This window comes from Sylvia atricapilla, chromosome 1 (genome assembly GCF_009819655.1).
Source record: "Sylvia atricapilla isolate bSylAtr1 chromosome 1, bSylAtr1.pri, whole genome shotgun sequence".
NCBI lineage: Eukaryota > Metazoa > Chordata > Aves > Passeriformes > Sylviidae > Sylvia > Sylvia atricapilla.
This window is the reverse complement of record NC_089140.1, coordinates 23,453,961-23,467,507: the sequence shown is the minus strand read 5'-3', so window position 1 is coordinate 23,467,507 and position 13,547 is coordinate 23,453,961. Positions and strand designations below refer to the sequence as shown.

The 13,547-nt window shown below is 42.2% G+C and overlaps 2 protein-coding genes across 3 annotated transcripts in view; one reads left to right on the top strand and one right to left on the bottom strand.

Moving 5' to 3' along the window:
• Positions 1–13,467, bottom strand: part of RBM48 (RNA binding motif protein 48) — a 241,495-nt gene extending 228,028 nt beyond the window's left edge. Inside the window, exons 1-5 of one of the 2 annotated variants that reach the window (XR_010743440.1) lie at positions 13,333–13,467; positions 11,316–11,506; positions 11,039–11,184; positions 8,611–9,146; positions 7,481–7,631 (exon numbers count right to left, since the gene is read on the bottom strand). Coding sequence is in view for 1 of the 2 variants with exons in the window: in XM_066317355.1 (XP_066173452.1) it covers positions 7,548–7,631; positions 8,611–9,146; positions 11,039–11,184; positions 11,316–11,506; positions 13,333–13,446 (1,071 nt within the window). In the remaining variant the exon portion in view is untranslated. Of the gene's footprint in view, positions 1–7,069; positions 7,632–8,610; positions 9,147–11,038; positions 11,185–11,315; positions 11,507–13,332 lie in introns of those variants that run through there. The other variant, XM_066317355.1, reaches the window with a different exon arrangement.
• CLXN (calaxin) lies at positions 39–7,308 on the top strand. Its single transcript, XM_066317385.1, has 7 exons — positions 39–1,890; positions 2,329–2,545; positions 2,768–2,923; positions 4,431–4,535; positions 5,531–5,682; positions 6,436–6,540; positions 7,094–7,308. Exons 2-7 carry the CDS (start codon positions 2,488–2,490, stop codon positions 7,139–7,141), a joined length of 624 nt encoding a protein of 207 aa, XP_066173482.1. The 5' UTR covers positions 39–1,890; positions 2,329–2,487; the 3' UTR covers positions 7,142–7,308.
• Positions 13,468–13,547: the final 80 nt, after the last annotated feature.

The window sequence follows — 13,547 nt, the reverse complement described above, 5'->3', positions numbered from 1 at the left end:
TGTGTTTTAGAAATACTCCTAATCTTTCAGTAGCCAGCCAGATGCAGCTATGCTGGGAAACACCATTGTTATTGCCTGCTGCTTAATACATGAGGTACAACTTTTATAAAATTCCAGTAAGCAGTGTTAGATGTTTGAGACAATATGAGATGGTAGGCCAGCTGAGGTGTAAAATATTGGAAAATAAGAGTTAAACTTTTTAGATAGTAAAAATAGTCTTTTAAAGCATTAGTAATAGTCTTTATTTGTAAATCAGGACAAATTAAATCCCAGGTTCATCCTGCAGGTTAATATTATGCATAAACTACTACAAGCTGGTGTCTGCTAATGGAAAACTAATGATAACATTTAGAAGGCTGCCTTTGTATAGAAATGTGTATCATCTGCCCCATTACGGTCTCCATGCTTATGAGAAAGGGAATGCTATCATTTTGGCTACCTGAATAGGGTGCCTTTGATTCTTGCAAATCTCTGCTACTTTTAATCCATGCATCTCTGCATTCCTGGGAAGCTAGAGCTATTGTCAGCAGACTTGCCTGAATGAGCAGTTTTGAGCTTCCAAGCATGTGCTTCGGCATTAAGCAAGAGCAATGACATTTTGCAGTATAACTGACAGTCAAAACCTGAAGATCTTACCTCTGCTTTTTCGAAATAGTAATGGACCTTTGCTAGTAAATACGCATATTTCATTTAATGTAATTTTGGTTTAATTGAAAACTTCTTGCAAACACTGGTAGCTTTCTTTGCATTATCTTTAGAATTGTTTTGCATGATTTGTACCATTTTTAAATTAACAAAATGCAGATAATCATTTGTTGTAACCAGTTCTGTGAATTACATTTCACATGCAGATCTTCATGTATGTATTTAGTTATAGTTATGTTCATTGCTGTGTTTAAGTGCACACTTGCTGAAGTTATTTAGCATGTAAAAAGCAGGGTTTTGATACCTTAACAGCTTCATATTGAAGCTGATTTTACTCTAAGCAAATTCAGTGGCAGATCTGTTATGTGACGTGTCTTGTTAGATAAAATACTACTGCCAGAATCTCATTAAAGATACTGTTTAAACAGTTTGTATTTATATTTTTGTACTTGAGGGCTACAGAATGTTGACCTAAGTCATAAAGCTGTTTTACTTTAGTTTAGTTGCTTTGGATAACTTTTAAAAAGCTTTTTTAAATTAAATGTGCCCACAAGAAAATACGAGCAACCACTTGATTTTGGTTTACATTAAATTCTCACTAAATCTTCCATTGAAATACTGATTGCTGGGCCTTCTGTTAGCCTTTAACAAATGCCCATCCATCCCAGGTAGTCAAATATAGACTGTATTTTTGATCTATCCCTTTTTTTCCATTGCACAGGTGCTAACTTAGAACTTACCTCTATTGCATATGGATGTTTCAAATACTGTGTTTCCAAGAATTTCAGGACTTCTAAGACATTGATTATTAGTCTGCAAACCATAACTAAAATCTGTGGGAGAAAGATGATTTCATATTGCCGTTGTACAGAGGAATTGTCTTCAAGTTCCTGGGAAAATACAACCATTGAGTTGCAGCAATGTGCATCTAAACAATAGTAATATTTTCATCAACTGTTTTATACTCTCGGGATTGATGTTACCAATTCTAGACATTCTTGTCAGTGAGGTTAAAATAAAGGTGATACGCAGTGAACAGAGGGGTTTGATTTGGGGTTTGTGTTTAGTTTTGTTGGGGTTGTTTTCTTCTTAAGTCGTGGTGTTGCAGTTTTGGTAAAAGAACCTGTAATGAACCATAGCATAAATGCTCTGTCCTGTGATACCCTATTTGACTTTTACACAATCACCTGCCACAGAAAGAAATAAAAATGGAAATGAGACCCAGTCTTCCAAATACCTAAGCTGGTGTGTCATTTTAATTGTGTGACTGTAACTATCTGTTCTGCTCAGCTGTAGGCTTCCCGTGCTGCTGTCTTGCTTGGGAAAGGGCTGTAGCTGCCTAAGGGCCTGATGGGCTTTGTCAGTTCTCAGCAAAGCTGCTTCAGTCCTGAAAGGGGGACTGCCTCAGTTTAATACGTTAACAAATGCGTTCACTCTGCTCTCGCATGCCCGTTTTCCTGAAGGAAAGGTGGAGGCCGGTCTCAGCCCTTCAGCTTTCCGGGTGTGCCCATGCCGAGACCGTGAGGGGGGTTTTGGGTGGCACCCTACACCCAGAGGGACGAATTAGAAAACTAGCAATGTCGAAATAAGAGTGGTTTTTCTATATTTTTGCCTTCTAACAGACGAACAAACACTATTGTATGTTGCGTTTAACTTCTAGCTCTTCTCCACAAACACGTTTAGAAATTGGAAATGCAGTTATTTTTTACGACTGCACGTTTTTTGAAGGCGCGTTAAGACTCGCCCTGTGTTCGGCCTGTGTGTTCATGTCCGAGGCGGCACGGCGAGGCCGCGGCCGCCCCCCGCGTTGCCGGGGCAGCGGCTGCCAGGGCTGCGGCCGCCATGAGCAGGAAGGGGCTGAAGCTCCTGGTGGACTCGCTGACCCGATCCGCCAAGCACTGTGAGTCTCCCCCGGGCTGCAGGAGCCGCTCCCCGTTGTTCCCGTGCTCATCTCTGTGGCCCCGTTCGCCTCCCATGGGAGGCACTTTCCTGGCGCCCCTCTGGGAACAGCGGGTAGGGCGGGGGGGTTGTAAGGGGCAGGGCCCCGGCGTGTCCCTGTGGCTGCCTCGTGTTTTACCAGCTTAACTTACAACCTGTGTTCGCTTGTGTTTGGGCCGGGCAGTTAACAAAAGCGAAGTGGAATGTCTGATCAACCTTTTCGACACGCTGGTGGCCAGGTCCAGCAGCCAGTTTGCTGGGGCCGGCTTCGACCGCACCGTGTTCCGAGACACCCTGCACAGCGCCTTCGGCATGACGGATGACGTGGTGCTGGACCGAGGTGAGGCGGCCACACAGCCCTGAGCACCGCGGGAGGGCTCGGCAGGACACTGCCCACCCCACGGGTGTGTCCGCACCAAACAGCGCCGTCTCGTCCCCGCCGCGACGGAAAAGGGGCAGTAATGCCCGGGAGCTGTTGAGAAAAGGATCTCATTTCTTTCTTTATGCGGTACAGTTTTCACTTAGTTCAGGAGAGCTCACGCTCCAGTTCGAGGCACACCAGCCAGTTGTGCTGCCCTGTGGCTGTTTCTGTCGCAGCCGCTGTAGTGTCGTGATAGAAGAGGGCAGCGTCGCTTCCCTCTTTTCTCCGGTGGTTGCCCCGGGAGCTGTGGTCGCTGCCGGGCGACAGCTCTAGCTCAGGCCGAGAAGTCCCAGGATGGCAGTCCCAGGATGGCATTCTGCTACAGCGGATAGCTTTGGGAATAGAGGCTTTGTGAACAGCATTGAAGGGCCTGGGCAGATAGTACAAGGAGGTGAGAGTAATGAGCCAAATAACCCCTTGAAAATAACAGTGATTTCACAGATTGGTAACAAGGGACACGTTTGCAAGGCACTTGTGAAAGTCGAAGGAATGATCTCTGATGCAGAGGTGTCTAGAGGAGTATGCAGAGCAGGCATGAGTGACATTCTTTCGTCTTGGGCTGCCCCTCGTTGGTTCAACTTCCTCCATTCTCTAGCGGGAGAGCTACTTACCTGCCATGAAACAAAAACTTGTTGCAATTTTATGCAGCAGGTCAAGTGTGTCTTGGAAGATAACTCACATTACCTTACACATTCTTTAAAATTATTTTGATGCTTACATGCAAACGGGCTGGTTTCAGTTTGCAAAAGCAAACCTATCATCTTCTAAGTGAAAAATTCTGGGCTTTGCATGCAGGGTTGTTCCTTCAGCTAACTTACTAATTAATATTCTAAAATACAAATTATTATAGATGCTAGTGAATGCTTTTAATTCCATCTTGGATTTGAATTACTGTATTACAGGCTGTATGAACAGTGAAGCTGTGAAAGTTGCTTAGGGAAGGGAAAAGAAAAATATTTTGTTACATGACAGATGGGAGGTTATTTTTCTTTGTATATTTAATACATGTTATATATAGGTTTATTTATATGTAATAGAATTTCTTTGTCCAAAATTTTCCAGACAAAACCTAGTAATTTAAATCTTAATCTGTATGCAGAATTATCCCTTATTTTAAGGGATATCAGTTTATTTGCTTTACATCTGCATGGAAGCATACTTCCTGTAGTTGTTTTAAGTCAGGAAGGCAACAGATCAAACAAAATCTTACCAGGCAGGATTCTGGAGTGGAAGATCAGTAAACTGAGGGGCAGAATCCCTTTCATTGTTACATCTTAAGAGTCAAGAATGGTAATCTTACCCTGGTGAAAGCAGACAAACATCTTAAGAAGAAAGATAATTTCTAATTTTACTGAATTTAAGAAAACATCCCTTTTCTGTGTTTCCCTATCACGTAAATTTAAAATGTGTCTAATACACTTCGTAGTGTTCAGCACTTTTGATAGAAGCAACGATGGCTGCATCACTGTGGTGGAATGGGTGGAAGGCTTAGCAGTGTTACTTCGGGGGACACTGGAAGAGAAGATGAAATGTAAGATTGAACTGTGTGATAATATTTAGTAATAATAATTGAAATCACAACAAATAATACACTGTTTTTGTTGTATTTTAGTAGTTACTCTTACAAAGTATTTGGTATTTGAAAAGTTTTCTTCAGTATAGTTTAATGCAATGAAACTGAGTTCTAAAATGGTTTCTCTGAGACAGAGGGTTTTTTCTGTGTAAACTGCTGCTACCACAGTCACCACCTTATTTTGTTGTTTACAAAATCTTGCATTTAAACTGGACTTTATTCTACAGCATAGATATTTGACAAAACACATGTTTTTGTATTCCCACACAAAATTAGAAAGAAGCAAATGAATCTCTAGCATGGTTTTGGCTAATTAACAGTCTCAAGCCAAACAAGACCAGTGCCAACATTCATTTACTGGCACAGTGGGGACACAGTAGCAGTTGCATTAGCTCCAGCAGTTCTTCAGCTTGGAAGCATAAATGGAAAAATTCTAAGATGGTAATAGGAACCTCCACAATAATGATGGAGGAGATAAATAGCAAGAACGCTAGAATTTTAAGCAGCAGGGAAAAAATAGGGCATGTGCTTTGGTGAAAAAGAAACACAATAGAGAAAGGAGAATGACGGCATGTTGTTTCCATCGTTCCTAGGTTGCAGCATTAGCCATCCCTACTGCATTATATAAATTCAGTAATCAGTAATCTGGAAAGTGGTCAGGGGTGTCACACCATTAGGATATGCCCAGGATGTAATTCAGTGTGTCAGTACAACCACAAACAGTAAAATGCACATTCCTGCTGTAAGCAGTATAGAGGATACTGGTGTGTAGTGATGCAGTGTTGTCTGTCACAAATGTTTGCCAGGAGTGTTTCAGCACATAGATGATACATTTGGCTCAACTGATAATGCTGTACAATGCACAGTTCACACTTTCTGTCTGTTCTAATAACAGCTTGAATGGTATGTGATTATAGTTTGTAATTACTTGAAATTTATTTGTATCTCAAAAGACTGTTTTGCTGTTTATGACCTGAATGGTGATGGATACATTTCAAGAGAGGAAATGTTTCAAATGCTGAAAAACAGCCTTCTCATACAACCAGCAGATGAAGAGCCTGATGAGGGAGTTAAGGACTTGGTAGATTTAGTACTGAAGAAAATGGCAAGTACTTACTTACTGTGATACTTGAGGGTCTTTCAAACATTCATTAACCAATACTTAAAACCTTTCTATGAGGTAACAAAATAAGGTGTCTTATTTACATGAGTCCCAGTCCAGTATTCTCTTTTGGAACTATTAATTTAGTATGTGAATGTACTATAAACTTTATGTATAAATTAGCATGTGTATATATGCATACAGATCTGTGCATGCACAGTGAAAGCAAAAGCCCAATCAGAAGGGGAAAACTCAGAAACGTAAGCTGCATTTATTCCATCAGTACAGGCATCTGCAGTAGCTTCGTTTTTTAAGTACATTTGTGTTTTATCAACTGATCATGAAACGTCTTTATCCAATTTATATATTCTATTAAAACGCTAAACTCAAGGTTATTAATGTGAAGCTTGTCTTGCAGTGCTTGATCTAGAGTATCAGATCACCTAGGGACTTTCTGTCAGTATTTTAATCAAATCAAGATACATATTCTCCCCTTCCATGGTGGTGGTCAAAAATTTTCACTTAAAACCAGGTCTTGCATCCCAACTCCCTTTATTTAAGCCCATCTTTTCAATTTTTCAATCCCACCCTTTCTGCCTTAGGTAGAGACAAGTCACACAAATGTTTTCTGAGCAGAAACTGATGACCCCCAATTTGCAAATCAAACTAAAACTAGAATCCATGTTCTTTAAACACCTGTTAAACAAAAGTACAACCAATAAAATCCTTTGCTGAAGCGTTCCCTTCCTTTTGCAGGACTATGACCACGATGGCAAGCTTTCTTTTGCGGACTTTGAAAAAGCAGTCAGAGAGGAAAAACTTCTCTTAGAAGCCTTTGGACCATGTTTGCCAGACATAAAGGTACATTTACCTTAAGCTCAAAAAAACCTGCACAAGCCAGTTCCTTACAGACACTTGCACCAATCCTGTGAATGTCAGCATGGGGCATCTTTGGCCAGTGCTGGGTTCATACTCTCAGTGCCAATTCTGCTTCCCAAAGGTGGCCCCTGAGCACTCCCACTTCAGGGTTGTTGCAACACAATGCTGCAGATATGAATCTCATCACTTAGGGAAATTTCTTTACATTGTCATCCCACATCCCAATCTCTAGCCTTCCTGTTTCTATCCAGTTTGTCTCATTCAGCAGTTGGGCCTTCTTGCCCTCCATGACAGATCACTCCTTGGTGACACTCTCCTACTGCTGAGCAGTTACAACTTTGAATGTTGTGGCAGCTCTGCCAGTGATGACACAAGGAATGCTATGGATTTACCTTTTCTAAGCTAAAAAGCAAGAGAGTCTTTGTTGCATACACATTTCAGTTCAGTACCTTTCGGTTCAGTACCTTTTCTGATGAAATAGAAATCCTTTAGTTAACTGAAAATTAACTGCTTTCCTTTTTTTTTTTTTTAACAGAGCACTGTCTCATTTGAACAGAAGATTTTCCGGGCAACTCCTAAATAGTAACTCCAAGTTGCAAATCCATTGCTGAATACTGTTAAAAAGGGGTCTTCATCTTTACCATTCTTCATGATACAGTAAAAACAGTAATAGTTTCAAGTTACTCCTAAGCTTCAGTTTTCCTTTGCTGTTAAAGCTATTGAATAAATGAATTTACTTCCATAACTCTACCTAAATAGAGTTCTTGTGTGAGTTATAAAATGTGTTACAATACGAGGTACACAGGACAACACTGCAACAATAATACAGTATATTGGTTTCTTTATTCCAAGTAACAAACTGATACAATTTTTAACAGGGAATCACTGGGAAATACAGTATAAAGGAAGTTTTATTTTTTACATAAAAAATAAATATTTTAAGCTATATTCTTTACAAAAGGACTGTTGGAAGATGCTGCCAGCAGTATCTATATTCTTCTTCTCTGCTTTACAAGTGGTTTGGCTGAGCTGCTCTCTGGCTTTTCCACAGACGTTGAAACAGAATCTGCTACCTAAATTAGAGGGAAAAAAATTAGTAACCTGTAAACATTACTTTTTTAATGCTCATTTTAGAGTAAGGCCACATCTCCAAGATCTGAGTATTTGGGAAGGATTTATTACTATCATCACAATTGTACTGCATTTTCCTGCTGACTTGAGGAAAAAAGTAACACCAAAGGCAGCATTATATACAAAAGAGGTAAAACTTAGAAGAATTAGCACTACCATTTTTGTATTTAACTACACAAACTAATTTCAGATAGTAAATGATAAAGTATTACATATGCCATCTCCCTTCTTCCCAACAGAATTGCTTTCAAGCAAGCTTTAATATACTTTATAAACTCAGTTATTTCAGGAAATAAAGGGAAAGTAGAAATGTGCATTTTGACATGTATTTTAGAAATGCATGTAATATAAAGGGTGCTTATTTATGAGATACGCACTTTCAAATCAGTCTAGTTAGTCAAGGGAGGTTTTTCACATCTCAATATAAAGGAAATGTTTTATCAGGAATGTCTGACCTGCTAATTGATTAATATTCTCCATAAAAGAATACATAGCTTAACACATGCTTCTCAGCACAGAATTAGTGATTCTGTACAGCTTTTAATGGCGTAAGAAATGTTGGAGCAAAATTACATTGAACTCTGACTTCCATTATTTTCCTTTCAGAAACCAGATACAAGTAGCATACTGGAGTCATCAGAACTACCTGCAAAGTTATCATGCCTTCACATGTGGGGAAAGAAAAAAGTAGTTTATTAAAAATCACGTAAGATCACGCACTGACATTTTCTCAAGTGCAGTGTAAGAGGTAGAATTGACTAATATTCTAGACTGTGGAAAAGTTAAATAGTAAGAGCACTAGCTTTAAGTGGCAGATAAACTGGTAATCAGTAAATGCTGAATAAAGCAATCAGAGAGTCACTATTTTTATGGATAACAAGCACCTATATTTGAACTATCAGAACTTTTAAGAATTCATACCTCTTTCAGTTTATTTCTAATTAATGTAGCTGAAGTATTCAAAGACTCATCATCCATATCCACTTTAGGTATTTCTGGTAGTTGTGGACCAATAACAACTTCAGTATTGTCCTCACTTGTTCCAATGAGGGAAAACTTGTTACCTTCTTCTCTCTTCCTCTTACGTTCTTGCAGGTGAGTTGTACGAGGCATAAACCTGTCAATGCCATTGTAAGCTGGAACCATTCTTGGATGCATTAGGGAAGCTGGTGGAGTATGTCCTCCTGGATGGACACTTGGAGTTACAGATGTGTTATGACCAAAGTATCCAGAAATTTCAGCACAATTGTTATCATAGTGTGGAGATGTTAACAGGCTCTGATTTTGATTCCCAGATGGATATGCTGTGTTGTGGGATACCCCAGGAGAACTTGTAAAGGAGGATGGATCCCAGTTACTGGCTACATGTGATCCCGATGTATTCCATGGACAGTCATGCTCAGAGTTCTTTGAGGCTGTCTTCTTAGGGCCTTCTACTTTCTTTAACACAAAGCAATCTTTAAAACAACAACAAAGAAGCACCTTCACTATTTCATCTCATTATTAGTTCTAACACCCAAGAACAAAACTATTTATGTAAATGCAGAAACAATACCACTGAATTTGATTCCCAGCTACCTTTCTGTGATTTTTTTTAAGCTTCAAATACAACAAATTGAACTTTCAAACCAGTTTTCCAGTCTAGTGCCTTTGCTGGTGAAAAAACTCAGATGTTTTGATGTTAAAAATCAGTGGGTTTACTCCCTTTAGAAATCCTCACACAATGAATAATGATACCCAAGTATGTGAGCACAAGAAAGGAGAAACTTATGCTCAGCAATTTGCTTATTCCTCAGCCTGCCTAGCCTTCAGCACTGCCTGGGAACTCTGCAGGAGAGGAGCCTTTGTAAACACAGACCATTCTTAACATGCTCCCTGTGCAAGGATGTGGGCTGGAGAAACTTTTTTGAAGGTTCTGATATAGTCATCTTCCTTCTAGAACTGTCCCTTTGGCATGCCTGAGGAGGCTGGAAGAAAGGTCAAAGTGTGATCCCAGATTTCCTGCCAGTGCTTTAAATTTCTGGTAAATGTTTGAAAGAAAACAAAAAGTGAAGGAAGTACTTCATTATTAAAGCTTAAGTATTTCATTATTTTAGTCTTAAAGCCAAAAAATTACTTTGAAAAGGAGTTAGTTCTCTAAATATTGAGAGATGTCTCCCTGTAAACATACTTAAAATGCATCTGTAATTGGGTTTGCATTGGTTTTTCTGTAGCCAATCCCTGGTAGGTTCCAAAGACGGATGTGCCACTGGCCAAGGCCAGGCCAATGAGAAATGGTGGTAATGCCTCTGTGGTAGTAGATTTAGGAAGGAAAATAAAAAGTGGTTGTGCAGTTGAAACAATGGCCAGACAAGACCAGAGTGAGAACATGAAACAGCCCTGTAGACAGGGCAGTGCAGAAGGAGGGGCAGGAGGTGCTCCAGGTGCCATAGCTGAGATTCCCCTGCAGGCTGTGGTGCAGAGCATGGTGAAGCAGCTGTGCCCTGCAGGCCATGGAGGGTCCCATGGGGATGCAGGGATTCTCATACAGGCCATGGAGAGCCCCATGAGCATGCAGGGATCCTCGCATGGAGGGCCCCACACCGGAGCAGGTGGATGCCTGGAGGAGGCTGTGACCCTGTGGGAGGCCCATGGAGAGAGGGGCCCTGCTCCCGGGCTGGAGCAGCCTGTCCTTGCAGGAGTGCAGCCCGTGGGGCAGTGACCCACAGAGCAGCAGCCTGGGGAGGACTGTTCCCCACGGGATGGGCTCACGGGTCAGCAGCTCACAGGGAGCTGGTGCTGGTGAGATGAGCTCACACTGGAGAGGTTCCCAGAGAACTGTCTCTGTACCCACCCCACGGTGCAGCAGGGGAACAGCCCCTCTCCCTGAGCACTGGGAGAAGCCACCGGTGATGAACTGACCATAACCTCCATTCCCTGACCCCTTGCACTGCTGGGGTAGGGGGTGGAGCTGGAAGGAGGGAGGGGTGGGGGGAAGGTGTTTATAAGGGCTTATTCTACTTCTCATTATCCTGCTCTGATTTTGTTAGTAATAAATTCACTTTATGTCTCTAAGTTGAGCCTGTTTTGCCCTCAATAGTATTTGATGAGTGATCTCTCTCTTGGTCCTTATCTCAACCATTTGTTACATTTTCTGTCCTCTGTCCAGTTTGTGGAGGGCAGTGAGTGAGCAGCTTTAGTGGGTGCCTGGCATCTGGCCAGCATCAACACATTATAGCACCTTTAAAATAGGTAGGTAAAAAGTGTTTTCTTTAATTGGCACTTTAGCCAAAACCCCACCCAGCCCTGCAAAATATTAAAATTTTACAGGAAATTTAATCAGGATTCTGTAGGAAATTTTATCACAAACCTCTTTGATTTGTTGCTTTTGCTATATACTTTCTTCTGTCCTGCAACTTCTCTCTAGTTTCTTGGACTGTTTCAAATTCTGGAGCATAGCACACGTGCAACAAACTACCAAAGAAACTTCGTTCATCCATTTTTTTCTTGGCCACCCTGAAGGGAATTAAAGTGTATCAACAAAACTGAGGATTTTACTCCCAACTCTCAAGAAACTTAACAGACTCCAAGTACAGAAGGTGTAAAAGATTAAGACAGCAAGAGGCAGATATTGTCCTGTCCAATACCTTGCACACTGCAGTTTTTTGAATTTTATAAGATACACTTCAGTGAATTGCTCTGCTGGATATTCATCTAGAGCGTGATATTCCTCAATGGCACCATACAATGCAAATTGTTCAACTAATTCCTTCATAACACCTAATGCAGGAACTCCTTGTATCAGTAAATAGCGAGATTCCAAGTTGATAGTGTAAACCTGGAAAAAAAACAAAAAACAAAAAGACTATTCAAAAACATTACCATTCTTGCTTTATTGCAAAAGGCAGGCATTTTCTCCATGTTTTCTGTTGTTCTCCAAATCCTCTCAGGATGCTGAAAACCCCTATGAAGTGTGTTTTGCAGGGCAGTAGGCACACGGTTATTTGGGACCGCTTCATCACTGAGCAAGAGTTGAACTCAAGCCTCTCATGCATAGCAAAACACAGATGAGACTTGACTTTTCTCCACAAGGTTAGAGTGCTACTGCCAGTCGCTGAGGAAAATCTCTTAAGTCTCTGGCCAACTTCCATGAAAGATGTACTTGTAATCTGTTATGTATGTATGTATGTAACAATACAGGAAAAAAACCATTTAAAAACCAGTCTTCCTCATAGGCAGAGAAGTCGTGCAGGTGAGGAAAACTGCTTTTTTCCACACAGGGAATTAAAAAACAATTACCACAATTCCCTGGGGCAAATCCTGTGTGAGCAGAGCTGTCTCCTTGCCACGGTGATCCAACAGCCTAAGTTTTTGAGAAACACAGATAAAATCTGGATGCTGAAACAAGGTCTTCTCCCAGCAGCTTAAAAACGAACCATTCTCTTCTACTTCGTGTAGTGAGTGTCACATAACAGACTCTAAGCAAAGCTTTTTGATGGCTTGCTATGTACAACAGGCACCTAAGCAGCTCATCCCTGAGATCAAAGGAAATTTATTCTGAGGTGTTTTTAAAAAAAAAAAAAAAAAACCAACCTAAACCACAAACATTTAGACTGCAGATGTTACATATGTTTCTGAAAAAAAAATATTCTAGACAAAGTGGGAGCTGCTTTGGAAATCAACTCTCAAACTTCCACTATAAAAAACAGTCGCCACAGGCAGGTCACATAAGTTTTCTTGCGGTAGCAGCCTACTCCCACCTACATTCTTTTGGAAACAAGGGATTGAAGGAACCTGATGCTTTCACTACTTTTTTTTTTTTTTTTTTTTTTTTTTAGGTTTGTCCTTCTAACCTCTTTCTTGTCCAGGAGGAAAAGACTTAAGTAAGATTTTTCTCACACTTGGGACATCCATACTGTTTCTCCTGCGTGTATCATGCAGTGCCCAGTGATGGCTGGATGCCTGCAGTGGCCAGAGCTCTGTGGATGCACAAGGCTCTCTGTCCTCTGCCCCACCGTGTACACTTGGAAAAATAAAAGAACTTAATAGCTTGGAGACTTCATGAAGTTTGAAGGAGGCTTTGAAATTTTACAGGAGGCCGGTGATAGTGAAAGAGATGTGCCTTTTGTGTGCGGTCACGGGGTAAACCTTGTTCCCGCACAGGTGAAGCCACACCTCCAGTCCTGGGTTCAGTTCAGGGCCTCTCTCTGCAAGACACTGAGAAGGGCAGTCCAGAGAAGGGCAGTCGAGCTGGTGAAGGGGCTGGAGCGCAGGTCTGATGAGGAGCAGCTCACCGAGCTGGGCGGGGCTCAGCATGGAAAAAAGGTGGTTCAGGGAGACCTTATCGCTCTCTACAACGCCCTGACAAGAGGCTGGGAACAGGTGCGGGTTGGACTTCATGATTTTAAAGGTCTTTTCCAACCTTAGCGGTCCCTTTCTCACGCCAGCCCTTTAAGGTGCCGCTATAGCTCACTGTACACTGAGCGCACACAGATATGCCAAATCCCGCAGTTCTGCTGCAGTAACGAGAAGCTCCTGCCGCGCAGCAGGCGAGGCCCAGGGCCTTCCTCTCTCTGTCCCTCCGCGGGACTCAGCGCAGGCTGGGCCTCCCCCGCCCTCTCACCCGAAGCGGCTCCGCCCGACACCGCCCCCGCTCCCCGGCACCTTCACGGCGCGCGGCCGCCACCCCTCGCGGTACTTGGCGCGCGATTCGCAGGCTCCCAACTGCGCGTGGTGCCGGCACGGAGCGCCCGGGCCGCCGCTGCTGCCGGACGCCATCTTCCCATCGCCCACCGCGCCCCGCCAGGGGCGGCCCCCATTGGCTCCCTCCGTGCGGCGGGGAGGAGGAGCCGCGGTCCGCAGGGAAAGAGCCAATCACA